At 39.6% G+C, this 24,994-nt stretch overlaps 3 protein-coding genes across 4 annotated transcripts; all 3 read right to left on the reverse strand.

Annotated features, from left to right (window-relative positions):
- Positions 1-91: 91 nt before the first annotated feature.
- LOC105976319 (phosphoglycerate mutase-like protein 1) lies at positions 92-24,576 on the reverse strand. Of its 2 annotated transcripts, XM_088815493.1 has the most exons (11): positions 24,559-24,576; positions 3,090-3,164; positions 2,159-2,220; positions 1,946-2,053; positions 1,695-1,774; positions 1,288-1,450; positions 1,092-1,166; positions 852-940; positions 651-770; positions 488-532; positions 92-415 (listed from the first exon to the last, which is right to left on the reverse strand). In XM_088815493.1, exons 3-11 carry the CDS (start codon positions 2,216-2,218, stop codon positions 322-324), a joined length of 834 nt encoding a protein of 277 aa, XP_088671619.1. In that variant the 5' UTR covers positions 2,219-2,220; positions 3,090-3,164; positions 24,559-24,576; the 3' UTR covers positions 92-321. The 2 variants fall into 2 exon arrangements, with proteins under 2 accessions (XP_088671619.1, XP_012857046.2); XM_013001592.2 differs by lacking the exon at positions 24,559-24,576 and having other exon boundaries at positions 2,159-2,226; positions 3,090-3,162.
- Positions 15,059-19,178, reverse strand: LOC105964326 (uncharacterized). Its single transcript, XM_088815492.1, has one exon. It carries the CDS (start codon positions 18,664-18,666, stop codon positions 15,394-15,396), a length of 3,273 nt encoding a protein of 1,090 aa, XP_088671618.1. The 5' UTR covers positions 18,667-19,178; the 3' UTR covers positions 15,059-15,393.
- On the reverse strand, positions 22,100-24,609 carry LOC105961583 (phosphoglycerate mutase-like protein 1). Its single transcript, XM_012985812.2, has 9 exons — positions 24,478-24,609; positions 23,814-23,895; positions 23,630-23,728; positions 23,378-23,457; positions 23,067-23,223; positions 22,809-22,883; positions 22,595-22,683; positions 22,367-22,486; positions 22,100-22,257 (listed from the first exon to the last, which is right to left on the reverse strand). Exons 2-9 carry the CDS (start codon positions 23,871-23,873, stop codon positions 22,197-22,199), a joined length of 741 nt encoding a protein of 246 aa, XP_012841266.2. The 5' UTR covers positions 23,874-23,895; positions 24,478-24,609; the 3' UTR covers positions 22,100-22,196.
- Between the last annotated feature and the right edge of the window lie 385 nt (positions 24,610-24,994).

Consider the following 24,994-nt stretch of genomic DNA (forward strand, 5'->3'; position numbering starts at 1 on the left):
TTAGTCTTTACCTCGTTTGCTAGGATATTCGTGTATCGAAATTGTCCGTGTAAAGTAATCTCACCCACATATAAAATTGAGTTTATTTGTGGCTAAAATTATTTGCTTCAAAAGTTGTCCCAAGTAACAATAAATATCTTGAACTACTCTGTTCATAGCCTCACCCAATGAACCCTAATTAAACTTCCTTGATAGAGAAAGAGTAATAATAAATAATGGATGAACCCTAATTATCAGTAAATAAATAGACCAAGTTTGAAGGAAACTCTGATAATCAAATTCCTATTGGCTCTAAATTAATCATATAGAGAATCCTTCACTCTACTTCTTCTCATCAGCATCATCACTCGGGGCATCAGGCCCGCTAGGAACTTTTCCCGGATAATCGGTTTTTGACGAACTTGAACCGATCATACTGCAATTAGAAAGAACATAAATCACCTTGTTAAATAACGTAAGAGGAATCAATAGTCAAGATTTATGTTACCTTTTGTCAACAATAACCACTGATCGGAGTTCACAATTGCTGAATCTGCAAGTGAAGACATTGCAAATGTTTAATTCGTTCGTTCCTCTGTGTTTGCCAGCCAAATTCATATTCATCACCTAAAAAGCTTTACAAGTTATGAAATAAATAATGATCAACTTACGGTCTGCATATTTCAGCCTTGACGGATGGATGGCAATCATTTCCAAATGCAGCAAGTGTGTGAATTAAGAACCCACTGTGTGTAACAACCGCTATCTCCGTCTCCTCCCTCGTCCACAACCTGCACCTTATACAACAATCTTATTACCAAATAAAATTAACAAACGGTAACTAATTAGTCGAGAGGATTAAAAAAGTTGACCAATTCAAAAACTTGAGACCCCTCTGAGCAAGATGTTCATTTGCCTCTCTCACTTCAAGTTCCCAGAGAGTGTCAGCATCATTTTCTATCTGAATACAAGAATAAAACATTGAAAGAATAAGTGACAAGATCTTGTCGTTCATTTCCGTTTTTTTTTGTTTGTTCAATATGAGGATCCAAAATTTGGTTTTTAGGTTTGTCTATACACGAAGAAGAACCGGAAATGAACATTCGACTTACAAGTGAAAAATCAATTGCGGGAAAAAGTGGCTTGTACTCGGTTACGCTCCTTCTCTTATCACACCAATGAACTCCCTGCAATATTCAATAAACCAACACAACTTTTTTCGGTTTAAATCTTAATAATACTTGAGATGACTAATATGTAACGTTGAGTTAAGCGCAACACTAAAAGTGACAACATAAACACAATTACCAAATGTTCTCGACAAAGTTCCATTGCGACAAAAGGAGGAGAATTTAAACTTGAAATAGCTGGACGGTTACTGTCACCAGTGTTTTCAGCCATTAGAGGAGGTACATCAATTCCATCCGCATAACCTTCTCCACCGAACACCCCAACAGCTGTTTGCATTGTCCTGCAATTCAACTTTCTCAGTTTACCGCTAGTTGGAAAAAATCACTTGTTTATAGTCGATATTTTGTCCGGTTCCTTTTTTTTTTTTTTTCACTTTTTTATATTACAAAAATTAAAATAAAAGATTAAAATCACACAAAAGGGCTCGATAATTATACATTAGAACCATTTTTCGAAAAATAAAGAGTGAACATAGTTTCAAATAACAGAGGTTTGGAGAAAAATGAGAAGATAAGCTTACTTACCTTAACAAAGGGGAAACAACAACAAGTTCAATATTCCTCGAAAGACCTGACGAATGAACATGCTTTCGCAGATTATCTACCTGTTATAATATGAAGCGCACGTCATTCTTTTCTTCTAACAAAAAGAAAAGGTGAGTTACTGGACAAAGATTTGTCTTGATGGTTACTAAACATAAACCTAATGCACACATTTCAATAACCATATATAAGTGATGATCACAGTTGGTTAAAAAACAGAATGAAAAAATGACCTGGTCCCAACCGAGAGGCGTAAGCTGTGCGTCAAAAAGATCAGGAGACATGTATGCACTGTGGTCTTTTTCTCCAGCCACATTGTGGAATCCCTGAGCATGTCTTACCTACATCCATTTATCTAAAATTTACGCATCTTTCTCTTTCAATTCTACAAAATATTTATCTAATATTTATTAATATAAGAAACGGGAATTGGGAAAAACATCAACCAAGTGAATAGTTTTGCAACGGTGCAGAGGGTACAATCCTACGGTCGGTGCAGCATCCATATCTGCAACATTTATAGAGAAAGAAAAGAAAACATAAATAAAAGAAGACGAGCGTACCAGCAACATTTTCAATACCTAAATTTATGCAGAATTAATTGTGCATGCTTAAGATCTCAGAAAGTTGGATTAAGATGTGTCTGTTTTAGCTTATTAAAATGAAACTTGGACGACAGCAGATTAATTAGGTAGACCGTGTCCAATTAATGAACACGTAAACATCAATAGGAAACAGAAAATCAAAATGTCTTTTGGATTAGATCTAAAGCAATTAAATCATGAGAATCAAAATAATGTGATATTAAAAGAGATGTGTAGAAATAAGATGCTATGAAGATTCGGAGACGTAAATTGAATTTGGCAGATTTACAAAAACAAACCTCTTTGTTTGTGTCTTGTAATACAAAGTATTGCAAATACCTCAAGGGGGGTTTGTTTTTTGTCAAACTAATATCAAGTTTGCAATTTAGACAATCAATCATTCACACTCAATTGAAAATATAGAAACAAATGGCATATTCCAGGTATATACCCTTTTTCACCATTCACCAACCTTGATTTTATTCAAATTAAAATTCTATGTAGACTGTAATATTCTAAAAGATTCCCTAATTTTGTGCATTTTTTTGGAGTTTCTGCTGTGCAACTGAAAAATAGGAAATCCGATGTAAGAAAACACATATATTGGTATGAGATTGATATTCATATCCGTCGTCTCTGAAACAAATTCGAACACGGAAATCGAAAAGAAATCGAATCTGCCATATAGATAAAAAGAAATACAACCAAACATTTGAGAAAAAAAAAAAGAAATCGCCATATGTGAAATGAAAACATCAGAGAGAGAGAGAGAGAGAGAGAGAGATTAGGGTACCAAGGGAGAGAGACGATGCTGAAAGAATGGGAAACGCAAAGGAAGAGGAACGGTGATGCTTTGTGTTAGTGTTGTTAATCTGAAAACTGTACGAAAGAGGAATAGCAGTTGTAGAAGAATTATTATAATTGGTTGGACTCATTTAAATATGTATGAAGCCAAAGGTATGAGTGACGTATTCTTCTCTCTTTCTCTCTTTCTCTCTTTCTCTCTTCCCTTTTTGGCATTAATAATCGAAGTTCAGTATTATTTTCTTGGCCTCTGCCCAATATCACGTGCTACGTTACTTACTCTATGCGTTTCTAACATAGATATTTACTTCTTTTTTACATATTATATTTAGGCAAGGTTGATGCTTCATACATTATCTCAAATATTCATATATAGTGCTAACTTTTAATACCTTGCAGTGCCTTTTTGTTCATTTTGCAACTTTTTTCGAAAAAATTCAAAATCCTTCCAAACTCTCTCCGACACTCTTTGAATTTCTGCGAAATAAACGAGCAATCCGACAACGATTTTAAGTATAACTCGAACTCTATTCGTCAATCCAATGTTTTATAGTTGTATATGATACGATATATTAATATATATCGTTTAGTTAGTAGATAGTTAGTATTTTTATTATTAATCTATATAATATATAAAAGTTGAATTCCATAGCTAATTGATTGACACTTGACAATTTCAATTGATGACATGTCTTCAATTTCATCCCAAGTGGCGAATTGATTGGTGGAAATAAATCATAAAAAAACATGTCATCATTTTCCAAAATTAAAAGTAATTAAATATATTTAATTATTTTATTAATATATTTATATCCTACCATTTATAAAATGCTCTAAATATATCAACTTTCTTGGAAATCCTAAATAAATTTATTTATTAATTTAATTTTATAATTAATTTAATTGAATTTAGTTAAATTTGATTTAAAATCTTCCCTTATTATAATTGCATGATTGGTGGTGTTACGAATTTTTTTTTATTTTAATTAATAAACTAGGATTTATTAAAAAAAATATTGCAGAATAAATTATTTGATATTATACATTTTATTTTACATGAACATGACTAGAGAATATGTATTTTTTTACTAATTTAATATTATATATTAATATTATCTGTAAAAAAAAAGATATATGTTTGAATTTACTATCTTGCGGAAATTGACACTCTTTGTTATGCCATGTGTAGATTAATGTACTCCCAATTATTTATCATATTGAAAATTATACTACATGAATATCATGTTATTATTCAAATAATTATTTTTTCTTCACTGAATACAGTGACAATAAATTTTACGATTGATTTAACTTTTTAAATTATATACTAATTAAAATACAAATCTTATCATGATTATACTAATAAATTGAATAACCTAAGTTAAGTTTAATCAAGTGATAAATAAAAGAATTGATTTTATATATTTCAAAATATAATAATTCTAAATTTTTGGTATTAAATTCGTTTATCCACTTTATTTAATGGTTAACATTAAGAATATCAATTATTTTGTTTAAAATGTATACTGATCGTATATACTATATATTGTATTCCACTAATAAGTATTTCATTATAACTCTAATGTATATAATTAAGTAAATATCTACAGCAACTCCAACCCAAAAGTATCAAAATGAGTTTGCAAATATTTATGTGCTATTTAATGTTTAATTTGATATTTATTTAAATGTATTTGCTACAACCATAGATATTAAATAGTTGTTAATTAAATATATCTAATTGCCACATGTTAGTTTCTAAATGGACACTGAGGTGATTAAATTCATAACTCATGTTTGATATTTTATTCTGCATGATAGTATAATGTATTTTTACATTCTGAAAGATGAAATATCAAAATACCTCATTTCATACCTCTATTAGAATTAAAAATTACTATATTGGAGTATAAAAATGGTGGGTAAATGTTTTGATAGCTCATTTAATAATCCCACTCGAAGTTCTCTTGCCGTAAATAGTTTATATTAATAATTCCCCTAATGTTTGTTTCCGTCTTACATCGACCCCCTTATGGTATTAAATTTCAAGGATTTTTTTTATTACGTGGAATATTCCAATAATGCTTATTATACCCTGCACACACGACGTTACTTTATGGTACTTTTTAAAGACAAAAATTACCCTCATGTGAACTTTACACGAAATCTTTATTCTTCTTAAATTACACCTTCACAAATTTTTATTATTACCATGACCACCCTTAAGGTTAATTTTTGAGTTTATAAAGTACGATAAAAGAAAGGTCATGTCTCCAAGGGTAAACTCCATATTTTTTTGGGACATTACATGCAATAAAAAAGATTCCGTAAAAAAATCACACCATAAGGGGGTCGTGTAAGACAGAAACAAACATCAGGGGGATTTTGGTAATCACCGATAAATGGGGTTGTTTTCTGTAATTTAGCCTAAGTTCATGAGGATTTTCATAATTTATCTTATTAACAATGATTATTGTTCTTTTACGTCTTAACGTTTGCTTATACCCTTATAATATTTTAAATTATTTTAATGTCAGTTTGATAATATAATTAAATATTAATTTCTAATATATTTAATATGTGTTTTTTTATGGTTCAACTACCACACATAAGATTATGATTAGCATTAGGATTGGGATTAGCAATGATCATATTTTTATACTAAAGAATAGATCATTATGTTAGATCATATTTTTATGGTTCAGTATCAGTATAAGTATCAATAGTATCAGTATCAATATCGGTATCGGTATCATTATAAGTATCCATATCAATATCGGTATCGGTATCGGTATCAGTATCAATATTAGTATCAATATATGTATATGTGTTATGTATCATTAGCATTAGATCATTAGCATTAAAATTAGTTTTAGCATAGTATTAGTAATAGTATTAGTCTCAATAGTAGTATTAATATTACTATTAGTAATAGTATTAGTATTAGTACTAATATTAGTACTAATATCAGTATAAGTATCCGTATCAATATTAGTATCGATATGAGTACCAGTATCAGTATAAGTGTCAATATCGGTATCAATATCAATATCAGTATGAGTATCAGTATCGGTATCAGTTTCAGTATCAGTAATAATATATTGTATAGTGTGGAAAATGCGTTGATGGATAAGAAGATTCATTTGGATTCCAGCGATGAACTTGATGTTGTGGTGTATATGAAGACGTTTTATGGTTTCACTGGCGAAATTGTTTTTAGTCGTGCGGTGCCAGTGAAAGATGTCCCTAAGATGAAGGAGGTCGCAAAACGTGCAAAATTTGATGAATGAGGCATGAGTGAGACTTCTAAATTTGGAGGCGCTTTTAGATCTGGATATTTATTTCGGTAATTGAACAAAAACTTAATACTAAAATTGGTACGGGTAATAATAATATAGTACTCACATTAATCTTGGGTGGGCCAACTCTTTTTCCTGATTGGCCGATATAAATGTACTTGGATCGACTTTGTTACCGTCGATTAAATATTATTCGACGGCAGATATCATCCTATACTTTGTATTTCTTTTTTGGTGGATTTGGGTGGGCCAGCTCTTTTTTTCATGATTGTCGATATAACAGTACCTAGATCAACTTTGCTACCGTCGAATAATATTTAATCGACGGTAACAAAGTCGATCCAAGTACAGTTATAAAATCTCCCTTGGCTTACGGCATTATAAATACCCCTCTATTAAATCACGTCCTCTGTTCATAAATAATAAATACTCCTCTCTTAAATCACGCAAAACTGATAAATTTCACGTGTTATTTCGTCGTCATGGGTAAAAGCAGCAAGAGATTGGCGTACTTAAATGAGAAGGATATCGTGAAGAAAAATTTGTATGAGTTTATGCGGCTGACGGCTGACGGCAAGCCGCCGTCCCCTCGTGGCGAAAAAACCATACAAGAGTGGTCAAATGCCTGTAGTGTGGCAAATGCGTTGATGGATAAGAAGAACCATTTGGATTCTAACATGGTACCGTGGTGTATTTGAAGACGTTTTATGGTTTCACTGGCGAAATTGTGTTCAGTCCTGCGGTGCCAGTGAAAGATGTCCCCTAAGATGAATGAGATCGCAAAACGCGCAAAATTGGATGGATGAAGCATGAGTGAGGCTTTTAGATTTCGAGGCACTTTGAGATCTGGATATTTTTTTCGGTAATTGAACAAAAACTTTATACTGATACTAGTACCGATAATAATAATAATACTAATATTGATCTTGGGTGGGCCAGCTCTATTTCCTGATTGGCCGATATAACTAGACATGGTCGTGGGCCAGTTTTCGCCCCGGAACCGCCCCGTTGAGGAACTGGCCCGGGCCTTTGACCGGTGAACCGGGCCCAGGACTGTGAACTGGCCCGTGTACCTCGGGTCGGGCCTGGTTCTAGAAATAGGTGAGTCGTGAACCGCCAGGCCGGCCCGGCGGTTCACCCGAATTGAGAACACAAAAAACAAATTTAATAAAAGCTGAAAAAAGCTTTAAAATGTTGAACCGGCCCGGTGAACCGGCCGTTATTTGTTCTTTTTTGACGCTCCCCCCCCCCCCCCCCCCCATTTTTTTTCCTATAAATACCCTCACACCACATTTTTTTCCTATTCAAAAGTAATTATTTTAATTTATATATATATATATATATATATATATATATATATATAAATTTTCGGGCTGACCCGGAACCGGCTAGGATAGGCCTGAAACCGGAGTGAACCGGCGGGCCGGCATGGCCCGTTGAACCGTGTGTAGTACGGGCCGGTTCCGTTTTCAGAAAAATTTAACCGTGAACCGGCCCATGGCCATGTCTAGATATAACTGTACTTGGATCGACTTTGTTAGCGTCGATTAAATATCATTCGACGGTGGATATCACCCAATACCTTGTATTTTTTTTCTAGTGGATCTGGGTGGGCCAGCTCTTTTTCTTGATTGGCCGATATAACTGTACCTGGATCGACTTAGCTACCGTTGAATAAAATTTAATCGACTGTAACAAAGTCGACCCAAGTACAATTATATCGGCCAATCATATCTCCCTTGGCTTACGACATTATAAATAGCCCTCTATTAAATCACGTCCTCTGTTCATAAATAAGAAATACTCTCTTAAAATCACGAAGCTCTTATAAATTTCTCGTTTTATTTCGTCGTCATGGGTAAAGCAGCAAGAGATTGGCGTACTTAAATGAGAAGGATATCGTGAAGAAAAAACCTATATAAGTTTACGCGGCTGACGGCTAACGGCAAGCCGTCGCCTCCTGGCTACAAAACCATACATAAGGAGTGGTCGAATGCCTGTAGTGTGGATAAGGCGTTGATGGATAAGAAGATCCATTCGGATTCCAGCGATGAACTTGATGAAGTGGTGTATTTGAAGATGTTTTATGGTTTCACTGGCGAAATTGTGTTCAGTCCTACGGTGCCAGTGAAAGATATCCCTAAGATGAAGGAGGTCGCGAAACCCGCAAAATTGGATGGATGAGGCATGAGTGAAACTTCTAGATTTGAAGGCGCTTTTAGATCTGGATATTTATTTCGGTAATTAAACAAAAACATAATACTGATACCAGTACGGATAATAATAATAATAATCATATTAATCTTGGATGGGACAACTCTTTTTCCTGATTGGATGATATAATTGTACTTGGATCGACTTTGTTACCGTCGATTAAATATTATTTGACGGTGGATATCATCCAATACTTTGTATTTATTTTTTAGTGGATCTGGGGGGGCCAGCTCTTTTTTTCTTGATTGTCGATATAACCGTACCTGGATCGACTTTGCTTCCGTCCAATAATATTTAATCGACGGTAACAAAGTCGATCCAAGTACAGTTATAACGGCCAATCAAATCTCCCTTGGCTTACGGCATTATAAATACCCCTCTATTATATCACGTCCTCTGTTCATAAATAATAAATACTCCTCTCTTAAATTACTTAAATTATGCAGCTCTGATAAATTTCACGTTTCATTTCATCGTCATAGGTAAAAGCAGCAAGAGATTGACATACTTAAATGAGAAGGATATCGTGAACAAAAAATTGTATGAGTTTATGCGGCTGACGGCTGACGGCAAGTCGTCCCCTCCTAGCGACAAAACCATACAAAAGGAGTGGTCGAATGCCTGTAGTGTGGCAAATGCGTTGATGGATAACAAGATCCATTTGGATTCTAGTGATGAAATTGATGACGTGGTGTATTTGAAGACGTTTTATAGTTTCACTGGCGAAATTATGTTCAGTCCTGCGGTGCCAGTGAAAGATGTCCTTAAGTTGAACGAGGTCACAAAACGCGCAAAATTGGATGGATGAGGCATGAGTGAGGCTTCTAGATTTGGAGGCGCTTTTAGATCTGGATATTTTTTCTGTAATTGAACAAAAACTTAATACTGATACTGGTACTAATAATAATACTAATATTAATCTTGGGTGGGCCTGCTCTCTTCCTGATTGCCGATATAACTGTACTTGGATCGACTTTGTTACCGTCGATTAAATACTATTCGACGGTGGGTATCATCCAATACCTTGTATTTCTTTTTTAGTTGATCTGGGTGGGCCAACTCTTTTTTTCTTGAATGTCGATATAACTGTACCTGGATGGACTTTGCTACCGTCGAATAATATTTGACCGACGGTAAAAATTCGATCCAAGTACTGTTATATCCGCCAATCAAATCTCCCTTTGCTTACGGCATGATAAATAACCCTCTATTAAATCACGTCCTATGTTCATAAATAATAAATACTTCTCTCTTAAATCACGCAGCTCTGATAAATTTCACGTTTCATTTCGTTGTCATGGGTAAAAGAAGTAAGAGATTGGCGTACTTAAATGAGAAGGATATCGTGAAGAAAAATTTGTATGAGTTTATGCGGCTGACGGCTGACAGTAAGCCGTCTCCTCCTGGCGACAAAACCATACAGAAGGAGTGGTCGAATGCCTGTAGTGTGGCAAATGCATTGATGGATAAAAAGATCCATTTGGATTCCAACTTGATGCCGTGGTGTATTTGAAGACAGTTTATGGTTTTTCACCGCCGAAATTATGTTCAGTCCTGCGGTGCCAGTGAAAGATGTCCCTAAGATGAATGAGGTCGCAGAACACACAAAATTGTAAACTTGTATGGATGAAGCATGAGTGAGGCTTTTAGATTTCGAGGCACTTTTAGATCTGGATATTTTTTTCTTTAATATACTGATTTTGGTACTGATAAGAATAATAATAATACTAATATTAATCTTGGGTGGGCTAGCTCTTTTTTCCTGATTGGCCGATATAACTGTACCTGATTTGACTTTGCTATCGTCCAGTAATATTTAATCGACGCTAACAAAGTCGATCCAAGTACAGTATATCAGCCAATCAAATCTCCATTGGCTTAAACCCCCGACCCCTCCACACCCCCCCCCCCCTCTCCACCCCCCGAAGTGCCGCCATTGGGTACCCGCCTTGAAATTTACGGGTAATGCCCTCTCCGCAAATAAATGGAGATGGTGCGGGTTCTATTTTTTTCCCCGAAAACGGGTTCTGGGCGAGTGCGGTTTTGTGTATATCCGTTGCATAGCCATCCCTACAAGTTGTAATGTTTTAACTTGTCATTAACTATTAACTACTTAACTAATCAACTAATTAAACGACTAGGGCATATGAATGGTCGAAGACTAATTTCCATTGACTACAACTGTCCATTAACATATTCATGCATACAAAGTTGTCATGCCGATTTCAGAAGCCGCTCTTTTACACTTTCAAAAGAGTAGGGTAAATATTTATTTATACATCAAATATAGAGAAACTAACAACAATTTGCTGCCGTATTAACCCACTTACGTTCCTGCTAAAATACTTATATTATACGGGAAAGTGCAACATCATTAAACTCCTGATTCAACCATCTATTTGAATTTTACCAATGTTGATATTTTAGAAAGAACAAATATTAAGATGTTTGATGATTTGATATGTGATTAAAATAAGGGTAAAATTCATTTTGCACTCATGTACTATGCGAAATGTATCTGATGATGCTAAAATATAGCTCACCTAGGGTAGTGTAGAAAATGAACTGGGAGAGCAAAGCAGATCAGTGGCTTGACAACTTGATGATCCTGAGGTACCTGCGATCATAGAACACATGAACTAAGCCGGGGGTTGATCCGGCGGAAACCCCTCTGACGCTCAAGTCAGACGTGCTGATCATAGAAATAGTCCAGAGAATACAATTAATAGTATTGCTCAGATAATAGGACGTACCTTAAGGAATGAATTCAAACCTTTATTTATAGTTTAGTTGAGATTGTCGGGCCCAAACCTTGCTTGAAGGTGATTGGGTCTCGGTGATAGTGGTCTTCGATATTGGGCTCGTGGCCCAGTAGGTAAGTAATTTGTAGGCCCATTGGGTTGACCCAATTATGCATATCATTAAGCCCCCCACTCTCGATTCGATGTGGGGGCCATGTTGAAATGGGTGTCGGATCGTGTCGAGAGTAAAATTTGTAGAAGTCGATCGTTGGCGTATGGCCTAATGGTGTGCGAAAACGCATCGGAGCGTGTGTCGGAGGGGCGTGAAGGCGCGTTGGCGCGTAGCGCAACCAAGTTGTCGCGATGTAAGTTACTTGAGTCGTTGGTGTTTTCCCGCGACGATGTAATAGCTCGGATCAAGTTATCTCCTCGTGGGAGTTGACTCGTCGCGAGGTAATAGAGTTGATCGAGTTATCTCCTCGCGGGAGTTGTCTCGCGATAATGTAGTAGCACAGAGCGAGTATTCTCCTCGTGGGAGTTGTTATTTATCGACATTGTCAATGTTGTGACGCGTTGCTTGTATGTGTTTACATATAGCCTTGCGCGTGATGTACTTGAGGAGGGGATCAGGCTCTCAAGATTTTTATATGGGGATCGTGCCCTTTGTTAGACCTCGTGGGTCGTAAGTATGTTTGGACCGTGGCCACGTTTTAATGAAGGACCCATCGAAAACAAGTAGATAAATTTGAGTAATCAAGCTGGCCAGGCTATATAGATTCCCATAATATTTCTAAGTGTTTCTAGGGTTGTAATCGTGATAACTTGAGCTTGCGATTATATAGTGAGTTTCGGGCGAGTTGTCTCCTCATGGGAGTTGTCTCGCAGCGAAGTTGTAGAATCATTGGATGACGCGCGACTGACGAGTGTGCGGATTGATGTCGCTCTGAGCGATTTCTCTCCTCGTGGGAGTTGTCTCGCATCGAGTCTTATTATCGAACGAGGTGGCTGCACGTGGGAGTTGCCTTGCAACGGATTTGTAGTGTCGAGCGAGTTGGCTCCTCGTGGGAGTTGTCTCGTTGCAGGTTGTAGGACGGAGCGAGTTTTCTCCTCGTGGGAGTTATCTCGCTGCGAATTGTGGGACGGAGCGAGTGGTCTCCTCGTGGGAGTTATCTCGCTATGGTTATGAGACCCGAGGGAGTTGGCTCATCGTGGGAGTTACCTCGCAACGGGTTATAGGACGGAGCGAGTGGTCTCCTCGTGGGAGTTATCTCGCTGTGGTTATGAGACCCAAGGGAGTTGGCTCCTCGTGGGAGTTACTTCGCAACGGGTTATAGGACGGAGCGAGTGGTCTCCTCGTGGGAGTTATCTCGCTATGGTTTCGTAGACTCGAGGGAGTTTGCTCCTCGTGGGAGTTGTCTCGCTGCGGGTGGTAGTACTGAGCGAGTTGGCTCCTCGTGGGAGTTGTCTCGCAAGCCCCCCACTCTCGAGACGATGTGGGAGCCACGTCGAAAAGGGGACCGGATCGTGTCGAGAGTAGATCGGTGTTGTAGTGTTTCTTTAATCGTTAATTGCTGGCGTGATGTGGAGAAATAATATTTTTTATTTATCCGTTTGATAGCGAGCGCGATCTGGTAGGCGCGTTGAAAAGCTCGCGCAATTTGGTGAAGTGCGTTGAAATTCTCGTGCGATTTGGTGAAGCGAGTCAAAATCTATGCGCAATTTGGTGGAGAGTAGCAAAAGTTGCGATCAATTGGATGGGAGCGCGCACTCCAAGGAAGGATTGGGAGGTACGCGCGCGTGCATGGGAGGCCGCGCGCGCGTGTGAGATTTTTTTTTTTTTTTTTTTTTTTTTTTTTTTTGACGCGCGCGTGCTGTGCACGCGCGCGCGTCAGGCGCGTGTTCGCCACGCGCGCGTGCTGTGCACGCGCGTCTCTTTCTTTTTTTTTTTTTTTTTTGCTGACGCGCGCGTGCTGTGCACGCGCGTGTCTTCTGTTTTTTTTTTTTTTTTTTTTTTATTTTGCGTCTCGGGGCGCGCGCGCGCAGCTGGCTTGGATGGCGCGCGCGTGGCGGCTTGGCCGGCTCAGGGGCGCGCGGCTTGGCAATTTTTTTTTTTTTTTTTTTTTTTTCTTTTTCTTTTTCTTCTTCTTCTTTTTTCTTTCTTTCTTCTTCTTTTACTCACTTTTTTCTTTTTCTTGTTCTTGTATTTTTTCATCTTCTTTTTTCTTCTTCTTTCTTCTTCTGTTTTTTCATCATCTTCTTTTTTCTTCTATTTTTTCATCTTCTTCTTTTTTCTTCTATTTTTTCATCTTCTTCTTTTTTTCTTGTTTCTTTTTTCTTCGTCTTCTTTTTTTTTTCTTTTTTCTTCAACTTCTTCTTTTTTCTTCTTTCATCTTTTTATTTTTTTGGTTGGTTGATGTTCACCCCCTTGGGGATGTTCTATTTTTTGAGTAGGGAGATTATCCTCGTCCCTTGAGATGAGATGTGCACCCACTTGGGGATGTTCTATTTTTTGAGTAGGGAGATTATCCTCGTTCCTTGAGATAGGATGTGCACCCACTTGGGGATGTTCTATTTTTTGAGTAGGGAGATTATACTCGTCTCTTGAGATGTGATGTGAACCCACTTGGGGTTGAAAGGTAAGGGTGATGCCCAACCTTAGGATGGGGATAACTGCCCACTGTAGGATGAGGCGCTCGAGACCTATGGTCTGAGGTAGATGCGCACGGTTGTGCCATTGGTTCGCGCGTGCGCGTCAGACCCTTTTTTTTGTTTTTGAAGTAGGGACGTGAAACACTTGATGGGATGTGAAACCCCTTGGGGTTGAAAGGTAAGTGGATGTACCACCCTTGAGATGAGATGCCCAACTTTAGGATGGGATAGCCCCCCATTTAGGATGAGGCGATCACGAACCACTAGGGTGAGATGCCCAACCTTGGCGATATATGGTGCCACTGATTCAGTGGCAGCACGAGTTGAATCTTCCGTGATCATACGCTGAAGGTCTTCTTCGGTTATCTGAACCGTTCGAGAATTAAGTAGAAATTGATCATGTTGAGGACCCAGTGGGGCCTCACAAGGAGGAGCGTTGGCTCCTTCTATGACGATGTATGGTGTCACTGCTTCAGTGGTAGCACAAGTTGAAGCTCCGCGATTATACGCTGAAGGTCCTTATCGGTTATCTGAACCGTTAGAGGGGGGCGGAAGTAGACCCCAGAGAGTCGATGACCCATGGCGAATGAAATGTTTTGGGGGCACTGTGAACCCCCAGGGAGTCGATAACCCTTGGCAAACGAAATATTTTGGGGGCAGATGTAAGCCCCAGGGAGTCGATAACCCTTGGCGAGCGAAATATTTTGGGGGCAGATGTAAGCCCCCAGGGAGTCGATAACCCTTTGCGAGCGAAATATTTTGGGGGCAGATGTAAGCCCCCAGGGAGTCGATAACCCTTGGCGAGCGAAATATTTTGGGGGCAGATGTAAGCCCCCAGGGAGTCGATGGCGGTGGCGCCATAGGTGGCTCCACATGTGGAGCAGGTGCTGATATCGCGTTGGGAGCATTTTGTCATGGACTTGTTCCCTTAACAAAGAACCGTGCGGCCTTAGCTCCTTCTCGCCCCTCGCGATAGCTAAGTCAGCCTCTCCCGAATTGTGTTGCCCGAATGCTAAGTGATGGAAACGAAGAAAGAAAGTAAGAAGACAAGAGAGTTGGTAGAAGAGTGCTTTATAGTTGGATTTCTTGAATATGTGTTGGATGATTACAAATGAGGACCCTACCTCTATTTATACAAGACCACCTCCTCAACGGACGGTGGAGATCGATATGATCTAACGGATGGGAGTGGAACAATCCCTTGATTGTCTCTACCTACCACCACCTACCTCTACCTACCAAAAATGGCCCTACCTACCACTATACAATTGGGCCAACTTGGGCCTAACCCTACTTGGGCTACAACTTGGACTCTTTGTAACCTCCCCAACCCAAGGGAAATCGGCAAGGGGTTGGGTCAAAACTCGCGGGCCGTGACATCCTCCCCCGCCTAATCCGGCGACGTCCTCGTTGCCTCGAACAAGTGGAGACGATCTTGAAACTGCCACAAGTCTTCCTTCGTCTCCCACGTTGCCTCGGACTCGGGTAATCCCTTCCATTTGATGAGGTATTGAATACTCGGTGGAACTCCCCTACGTCGCTTCAATTGTCGGCCGAGCACTTCCTCGATCTCCTTATCGTATGACTTAGTCATGATGGGTGGTGCTCGGTGCGACTCTCCTCGTCTCGGGTCTTCCTTGTCTTCGTGATAAGGCTTCAACATACTCACATGGAAGACCGGATGGATTTTCAAAGAACTTGGAAGTTCTAGGCGATATGAAACTTTACCGACCTTGGCGATCACCGGGAATGGCCCTTCGTACCTTCGCACAAGTCCCTTGTGCATGCTCCGCAATGCCTTGAATTGTTGGGGCAATAGTTTCACCATAACTTGGGCCCCAACGTCGAACTCCTGTGGTCGCCGTTTGTCGTCCGCCCATTTCTTCATTCGTCGCCTAGCCTTCTCAAGGCACGCCCGGGCTAAGTCGGCTTGGTCCTCCCACGACTTAGCCATCTTCAATGCTCCGGGACTCCGTCCGTCGGTTGCCGTAGCCAGAGTGTGTGGCGTAAGTGGCTGTTGTCCCGTTGCAAGCTCAAATGGACTCCTCCCCGTGGCTTCACTCCGCTGCAAATTGTAAGAGAATTGAGCCACGTCGAGGAGCTTCGCCCAATCTTTTTGATTGGCTCCCACGAAGTGCCGTAAGTAGCACTCGAGTAGGGCGTTCACTCTTTCCGTTTGCCCGTCGGTTTGGGGGTGAAAACTCGTCGAGAAGCAAAGCTCGGACCCCAAAAGCTTGAAAAGCTCCGTCCATAATCGTCCCGTGAAGCGTGGGTCTCGGTCGCTTATGATGTTCCTCGGTAGTCCCCAATACTTGACGACGTTCTTGAAAAAGAACCGGGCTGCCTCCTCCGCGGTGCAATCCCTCGGGCAAGCTACGAACGTCCCATATTTTGAAAAGCGATCTATCACCACCATGATAGATCCGGCCCCCTCGGACTTCGGCAAGGCACTAATGAAATCCAATGAGATCGACTCCCATGGTCGCTCGGGGATTGGGAGTGGCTCAAGTAACCCTGCCGGTTGTTTATTCTCCACCTTGTCTTGTTGGCACACAAGACAAGTCTTCACGTATGCATCGACACTGTCCCGCATGTGAGGCCAAAAGTAGGCCGTCTCGAGCAACGCCATTGTCCGCCTTTGGCCCGGATGCCCCGCCCACTTGGTGTCGTGGCATTCCCTTATGAGGTCCTTCCTCAAGCTGCCCCACTTCGGAACGTAGAGTCGCTGCCCCTTTGTGTAGAGTAGGCCGTCCTCTACCCAAAATTGCCTCGTCTTGCCCTCCTTGATGAGTCGGATTAGCTCCTTGGCCATGGGATCATGTTCGAGCCCTTCTCGGATCATGTCGGCCAAGTTCCCCCTTGTCGAGCTAATGGCTGCGAGTAATGCGTCGGCCACAACATTCACCTTTCTCGGTTTGTACTCCTTTAAAGCGGCTAAGAATGTTGGCTCGCCCCGTCGAACTTCCTTGGCAACTTGCGTGGTCGACAGTTGCCTTGGTTGCGTGCTTTCTTCCTTAGTGATGCCGTTGATGGCCGGCACCATGCAAGGTGTTCCCTTTTCTAATATGCAAACCGAATTGAAACAAGGCATCGGGATAGCCATTACCTTGCGGAAGAAGTCCATGCCTAGCACCACCTTGAAGTCATCCATCGGTGCTACCGAAAAGTCCACTTGGCCCTTCCAAGTGCCTAAGTGTAGCTCCGCGTCTCGGGCTACACCGTTGAGACGTTGTGCCTTAGCGTTAACGGCCTTGAGCCAACCGTCTCGTCTAGTCCACCGTAGGCCAACCCTCTTGGCCTCGTCTTCGGTGATGAAGTTGTGGGTCGCTCCCGTGTCCACCATCACCTTTGTTGGGGTATCGTTGATGCGGGCTTCCACGTACATCAGCCCCTTGCTTGATGTTGCCGGCATCGGATTAGCCTTTAAGGCGTTGAGAAGTTGGAGTGATCCCATGTTGCCTAGCTCCTCGTTTGTGTCTTGCTCGGCCTCTTGTTGTAAAAGTGCCGACAATGACCCCATCTTGGGACATTGACTCATCGCGTGCGGCCCCTTGCACACGAAGCATCCTCCCTTAGGCACAAACGATCTCTTCTTCTCTTCAAGTTGTTGGCGTGAGGATGGCTTGTCTCCTCCCCTCGAGGTTGACGCTCGCCTTGGGTCTCGGTTATCTCGATGTTCCCGTCCATGATTGTCCCGTCTCTCTCCTCCGCCTTTATTCGGGCTCCACTTCTCTTTTCGCAACGGCTCTCTCGGTTGATACTCGGTTAAAGACTCGTCGGCGGCAATAGCTTCATCGACGGATTTGATGTCTCGTCGGTGGAGTTCTTGCTTGGCCCAGCCTTGTAACCCATCAGTGAAGTGGAAAAGGAGATCCTCCTCGGAAAGGTTGGGAATTTGAAGGGTGAGGGTGGTGAACTCCGTCACGTACTCGCGGATTGAACTTCGTTGCTTGAGTTCCCTCAACTTCCTTCGAGCCTCATAGACGACGTTCTCCGGGTAGAAGTGTCGCTTGAGTTCCCTCTTGAACTCTTCCCAAGTATCGATTCGGCAAATGCCTTTCTCGATATCGGCGTGCTTCCTACGCCACCACAACATTGCCGTATCGGAAAGGTAAAGGGAAGAAGTTCTTACCTTAGTCGTCTCGTCGACCAGACCGATACCCTTGAAGTATTGCTCCATCCTCCATAGGAAGTTCTCGACTTCCTTGGCGTCCCTTACGCCGTTGAATCCCGTTGGCTTCGGGCAGTCCACCCTTGGACTCGAAGTAGCGCCAACGCTACCGTTAGCGGCGGCCTTTTTGCACAAGGCCAAGTCGTCGCGCATCCCCTCGATGCTCTCTTGGAGGGATTGGATGATGGCCTCCAATCGATCCAACCGTTCCTCCCGCAACGCCTCATTGTCCCTAGACAAATCGAGTTGCTCGGCGACGTGATTCTCCAACACTCCCGTATCGTGCTCGAGCTTCTCGAATCTTTCGCTAAGCTCCGCTATGGCGATGTTATTCTCGAGCCTCTCGAGTCTTTCGCCATGATCCGTTAGCACGGCCTCGGTACTGGTACTCTCCCCACGAGCCTTGCTGTGGTCCCTCTTCTTCTTGTTGTTTACGTGGGCCTCCCTGCCACGTCCCTCGGTCACGTACGAGATATCTTCAATGTTCGCCATCGTTGAGAATTCGATCAACACAAAGCCCTTAGCCGGGCTTTGATACCACTTGTCACGGACTTGTTCCCTTAACAAAGAACCTTGCGGCCTTAGCTCCTTCTCGCCCCTCGCGATAGCTAAGTCAGCCTCTCCCGAATTGTGTTGCCCGAATGCTAAGTGATGGAAACGAAGAAAGAAAGTAAGAAGACAAGAGAGTTGGTAGAAGAGTGCTTTATAGTTGGATTTCTTGAATATGTGTTGGATGATTACAAATGAGGACCCTACCTCTATTTATACAAGACCACCTCCTCAACGGACGGTGGAGATCGATATGATCTAACGGATAGGAGTGGAACAATCCCTTGATTGTCTCTACCTACCACCACCTACCTCTACCTACCAAAAATGGCCCTACCTACCACTATACAATTGGGCCAACTTGGGCCTAACCCTACTTGGGCTACAACTTGGACTCTTTGTAACCTCCCCAACCCAAGGGAAATCGGCAAGGGGTTGGGTCAAAACTCGCGGGCCGTGACAATTTGCTCCCATCGTGGCGATATATTGGGTCACGGCCTCTGTGGCAGCGCAAGTTGAAACTTCTGCTATCATGCGTTGAAGCGCATCCTCGGTTATTTGAACCATTCGAGAGGAGTAGGGAGTGGTGGATCGGCGAGTGGTGGGTCCCGAGGGGGGATCACCTGAACCTCGCGAGGCGGATCCATAGGATGTGGAGGAGGTGGCAAGCCAGAGCCTCCACGAGGTGGGAGGTCGTTAGCTGTGTCATTTTCTCTCTGAGCAGACGCTTCAGGAGGATCTTGTTGGCTACGTGATCTGGTTTGCATCGTTCCCACATACGGCGCCAAAATGATGATGCTAAAATATAGCTCACCTAGGGTAGTGTAGAAAATGAACTGGGAGAGCAAAGCAGATCAGTGGCTTGACAACTTGATGATCCTGAGGTACCTGCGATCATAGAACACATGAACTAAGCCGGGGGTTGATCCGGCGGAAACCCCTCCGACGCTCAAGTCAGACGTGCTGATCATAGAAATAGTCCAGAGAATACAATTAATAGTATTGCTCAGATAATCGGATGTACCTTAAGGAATGAATTCAAACCTTTATTTATAGTTTAGTTGAGATTGTCGGGCCCAAACCTTGCTTGAAGGTGATTGGGTCTCGGTGATAGTGGTCTTCGATATTGGGCTCGTGGCCCAGTAGGTAAGTAATTTGTAGGCCCATTGGGTTGACCCAATTATGCATATCATTAGTATCATTTAGTCCACCTGAAGTGTAGAAAACATCCAATAACCCCCTGCCGTTAGCCTTTTTCCTAATTTCCGTTAGTTTTTTTTTCATGAAAATTCCCCCAAAAAAAAATCTAAATTAATAAGTTGCTTAATTTTGATAAATATTCACCAGATTTTTCACTTTTTAAAGCCCTTTTTTTCACTTTATTCAATCATTTTTTTTACTATTTTGATATTTTCAGCCATTTTTCTTATAAAAAAACGGAAAAGTTGAATAAATAAGAATGAAGTTTTGCAGATTATGAATGTAAAACCCACAAAAAGGAAAACTAAAAGTCCTGAAATCTAAAAAAAAAACCCTAAAATTGGAATAAAACCATTTGAAGGAATTGCAAATTAAAAACAAAGCTTTTCATATTACAATGGGAAAATCCCCCAAAAAAGAAAACTGAAAATCCCTAAAATCAAATAATAAAATCAACAAAAAGCCATAATTTGAATCAACGCTAAAAATCGTTAACAATCCGCAAAAAAATACACTTCAAAAAATTAGGGATTATATCAGACATAAAGCAGGGTAAACAAATTATTGCGCACTCAAATTTAACACCGTTAAAAGTTTGACAATTGACCGTTAAAAATAGGGGGTGTTTGATATTTTTGATACACCAAGGGGGTAAATCATACCTTTACAAGGGTGCAGAATGAATTTTACCCTTAAAATAATGGGTCTATTAGTGAGAACCCCCTTCTAGCATTATTTCAATGAGGATGGGTCCAGCTCCTTTTTCTTTATTAGTGGGAGACCCATCCTTTTTTTATTCTCAAATTTACCATTCATTTATTCACTACCTATTATACACTACTTTGATGCACTTTTTATTTTATTATTTTATTTTAATTTTAATTTTTGTTATTTATTTATTTCTTATTTAAAAAATAATATTTTTTAAAAAATAATTTTTTTTTTAAAGCTGAAAAATCTTGTAAAACTTATATCGAATAAGCAAGGGGTATGAGAGGTCAGTACCCAAAAAATGAGATGAAGAGTGTGTGCTTTGATTCCACTTATGAAACGGGCTCCAAATAAATGAAGGCTTATTGTCTAATGTTTTGCTTGATTTTTCAAAGGATATCCGAACAAAAATATTTTTTTCTCACACACCAAGTGAACTTACTTGAAATGTGTGTATGTGTAAAAGCTCCCTTGTAAGGGATCTACTCTTATTCCTTATGAAATGATGAAAAGAAGATCTAAAAGGTAAAAGGAGAAGGTCTAAGAGGTAAACCGAGGAGGTAAAGGTAAATTGGTAAAGTTTCTTAATGAAATAACGATTGAGATACAATCGAAATGTTTATATTGTGTATATGTGTGATTTGAGATGGTATACATATATACATATATAGCATAAATATATGTTTGTTTGCCTATGTGTATTCGATACTTCTTTGAAAATTCTCATTTTGTCCAAAAGACTCATATAGGTGTTGAAATGCTTGTAGGTACTTTCATTCCAGAGCACGAGTCGTAAAGTTGGAGTCGAGTTCGAGGATCTAGGGGGAATGTTCATATGGAATGCGTGTGGATCTTGTGTCCTCTTAATTAGCCATGTGGTTCCACTTATATAGTTTAATTTTAAAGACTTTCGATACCGTCTTAGGTATCTATTATCGTACTCTTTCACCCCTTGGGGACTCTTATTAGTAAGAACATTATATTTAATAATAATTAGGATTATGATTACCTCCTTTTTATTAAGGGTAAATGTAATCCATAAGTACTTAAGTAGCTCCATGGGCACCTTTTGCCAAAACTTCTATATAATGCTCATCGGTTTGTTATATGTTGTGTTATGCCTGTTGTTTGATAATACGTATTAAATATACCTTCTATTTAGAATTGCATTTTATATATGTTGGAATTTTTTTTTCTCGATCCTATATTGTTGAATAGTATTTTTTTTTTCCTGAATTTGACATTCGTGCATCGTACGTGTACGATATTAGTTACACTAATTCTTTTACCCCGGATCAGAAACTAACTCAATAAATTAGTTGACCAAGTTGTAGGAACACACTAATAATCAAGTTCCGAAACCGAAATTAATCATGCAGAGAAACCATCACTCGCTTCTTGTCATCACCACCAACACTTGGGGGCATCAGTGTCACAGAGTATTATTCCTCGATAATTAGTTTTCGAAGAAGTTGAAGCAATCATACTTCAATTGCAAAGAACATATAATGGCGGGTGAGATCGCTTGTTAAATAATGCGAGATGAATCATTAGTCAAGATTTCAATGGTTTGTGTACCTTCTATCAACAGTAACAAGTGGTCGAAGTTCGCAATTGTTGAATCTGCAAGTGAAAACTTTGTAAATGTTAATTCGTTCACATCTCTATGTGAAATCATATTCATCACCCGAAAAGCTTTGTAAGTTGTAAATAAATAAGGAAACAAACTTACGGTTTGCATATTTCGTTCTTCACGCAAGGATGACAATCATCTCCAAATGCAGCAAGTGTGTGCATTAATAATGCACTATGAGTAACAACTGCTATTTCTCTCTCCTCCCTAGCCCACAACCTGCACTTCATACAAAATATAAGCATACATCATATAAAATTCGATTAAACATAAAATTAACAGCGGTAACTTATTAGTTGATAGGATGAAAAAAAAAAAAGTTCACACCATTTCAAAAAGTTCAAACCCCTCTTGGCAAGATCTCCGTCCGTCTCTCTCACGTCAAGTTCCCAGAGAGTGTCAACATCACTTTCTATCTGAATACAAGATCTTGTTAATCCATCTTACAAAAGTATAAATTTTAGTTTCTTTTCTTGTTCAATAAAAAAAATTGGTTTTCTCTATGTATGAAGAAGAAACATAAAAAGAACATTTTACTCGCCAGTGAAAAATCGATTGCAGGAAAAAGTGTCATGTACTCGCTTATGCTCCTTCTCTTATCACACCAATTAACTCCCTGCAAATATTCAATATGGGAAGGCGAAACTAGTGCATCAAAATTCTAAAAGCGAGAACATAAACACGATTGGCGATTTATTAAAATTGGCCGAGAATGCATATGAACATTGTCAACAGATGAAAATAATGAGGAAAAGTGAAAATCAAACGAATGCAGTATTTAGATTTAATCATCTCATACCAAACGTTCTCGACAGAGTTCCATTGCGACAAAAGGAGGAGAATTTAAACTTGAAATAGGTGGACGGTTAGTGTTTTCGGCCATTAACGGAGGTACATCAATAATTCCATCCACATAACCTTCTCCACCAAACACCCCAACAGCTGTTTGCATTGTCCTGCAATTCAGTTTAGCCATAGTACTGTTTGAACTTTCGATCTTCAAAATTTAAGTGTTGTGTGAAAATTACATCTTGCAGGTCCTTGTTTTATAGATAACTTAAAGAAATAAAGAATAAACATAGTTTCAGTTCGAAGGTTGAGTATAGTTACCTTAACAAAGGGGAAACAACGACTAGTTCAATACTTGTCGAAAGACCTGACGAATGAACATGCTTACGAAGATTATCTACCTGTTGACATAATGAAGCTGTCATTCTTTTTTCTTTCTCTAACGACAAGAAAAGGTAAACTAAATCCAACGCATAAATTTCTTCTTAATTTGTATATATGGTTACAAAGCTTAGAAAATAATTAAGAAATAATACAAAAAAAATTAAGAAATAATAAAAAAATAATGATGACCTGGTCCCAGCCAAGAGGGGTAATTTGAGAGTCAAAAAAATGTGGAGATCTGTGGTCCTTTACTCCAGCCACATTGTGGAATCCCTGAGCATGTCTCACCTACATATTACATTATCTTTATTTTGTTAATTTATTTATGTTTGTTAAATTTAATATCCGAAACAGGAATTGGAAAAACATCAACCAAGTGAATTGTTTTGCAGCTGTGCAGAGGGTACAAGCCTACGCCTCGTGGAGGATCCATATATATCTGCAACAATTACGTACAGAAAAAGGAAAAAAAAAAATACGTAAATAAATAAATAAAAGAACATAAGCATAGCAACATCATTTCAGAAGCTAAATTTGTGCAGAATCAATACCTTTTTCTATAAGCTTAAAACCGGAAATTCAGACTCTTTCTCTTATGAACAATCATATTCATATTTACAAAAAGATATTAAAAGGAAAATTGGACGCCCTCCATGAAATTATAATATAATTAACCAGCTAAGATTACTTATCCCCATACGTAAGGTAGGTATATTTAAATGGAAATCAAATCAGCATTTAAAAAAAACGCACAACCAAACAGCGATACTGAAATAGAGACGACCATGCATAAAAACATCACAATTCACAGGCATATATATATATATATATATATATATATATAGAGAGAGAGAGAGAGAGAGAGAGAGAGAGAGAGAGAGAGAGAGAGAGAGAGAGAGAGAGAGAGAGAGAGAGAGAGAGAGAGAGAGAGAGAGAGAGAGAGAGAGAGAGAGAGAGAGAGAGAGAGAGAGAGAGAGAGAGAGAGAGAGAGAGAGAGAGAGAGAGAGAGGGAGGGAGGGAGAGGGGATGTTACCGACCTGTGAGAGATGGTTTCTGAAAGAATTAATTATGGGAAACGCAAAGGAAGTGTTTTCTGTTATTAGTGTTATATGAAGTAATAATAGAAAATTTGGTTTTGGCAATCTCAGAAGTCAAAAAACTGAAAACTGGAAGAAAGAGGAAATATAAAAACTAATAATATTAATTGGTGGGAACCATTTATGTTGAAGCCAAAATCATCAAACCATTCTTTCATTAATGGCCTTTGTCTTATTCTTTTTTGAGGGAAACTATCCAATCCATCCATATGCATTTATTTGCCTTACTTTTTTGGTATATATTATATAATGTTCTTGTATAAATACAAAACATAAGTAACTCCAATAATGTCGAATCAAATTGTGGGTGGACTAAAAACAAATTGGTAACCGAACCCGTTTTCATATATTTGAATTTGTACCAGGCCACTGTACATATATATATTTGTATTCACCTACACTGCATAACAAACTTATCTATCACCTATTAAGTATGCGACATCCGATCAATGTTGCA

This window comes from Erythranthe guttata, chromosome 3 (assembly GCF_056151865.1).
Source record: "Erythranthe guttata isolate IM_541 chromosome 3, IM_541, whole genome shotgun sequence".
Classification (NCBI taxonomy): Eukaryota; Viridiplantae; Streptophyta; class Magnoliopsida; order Lamiales; family Phrymaceae; genus Erythranthe; species Erythranthe guttata.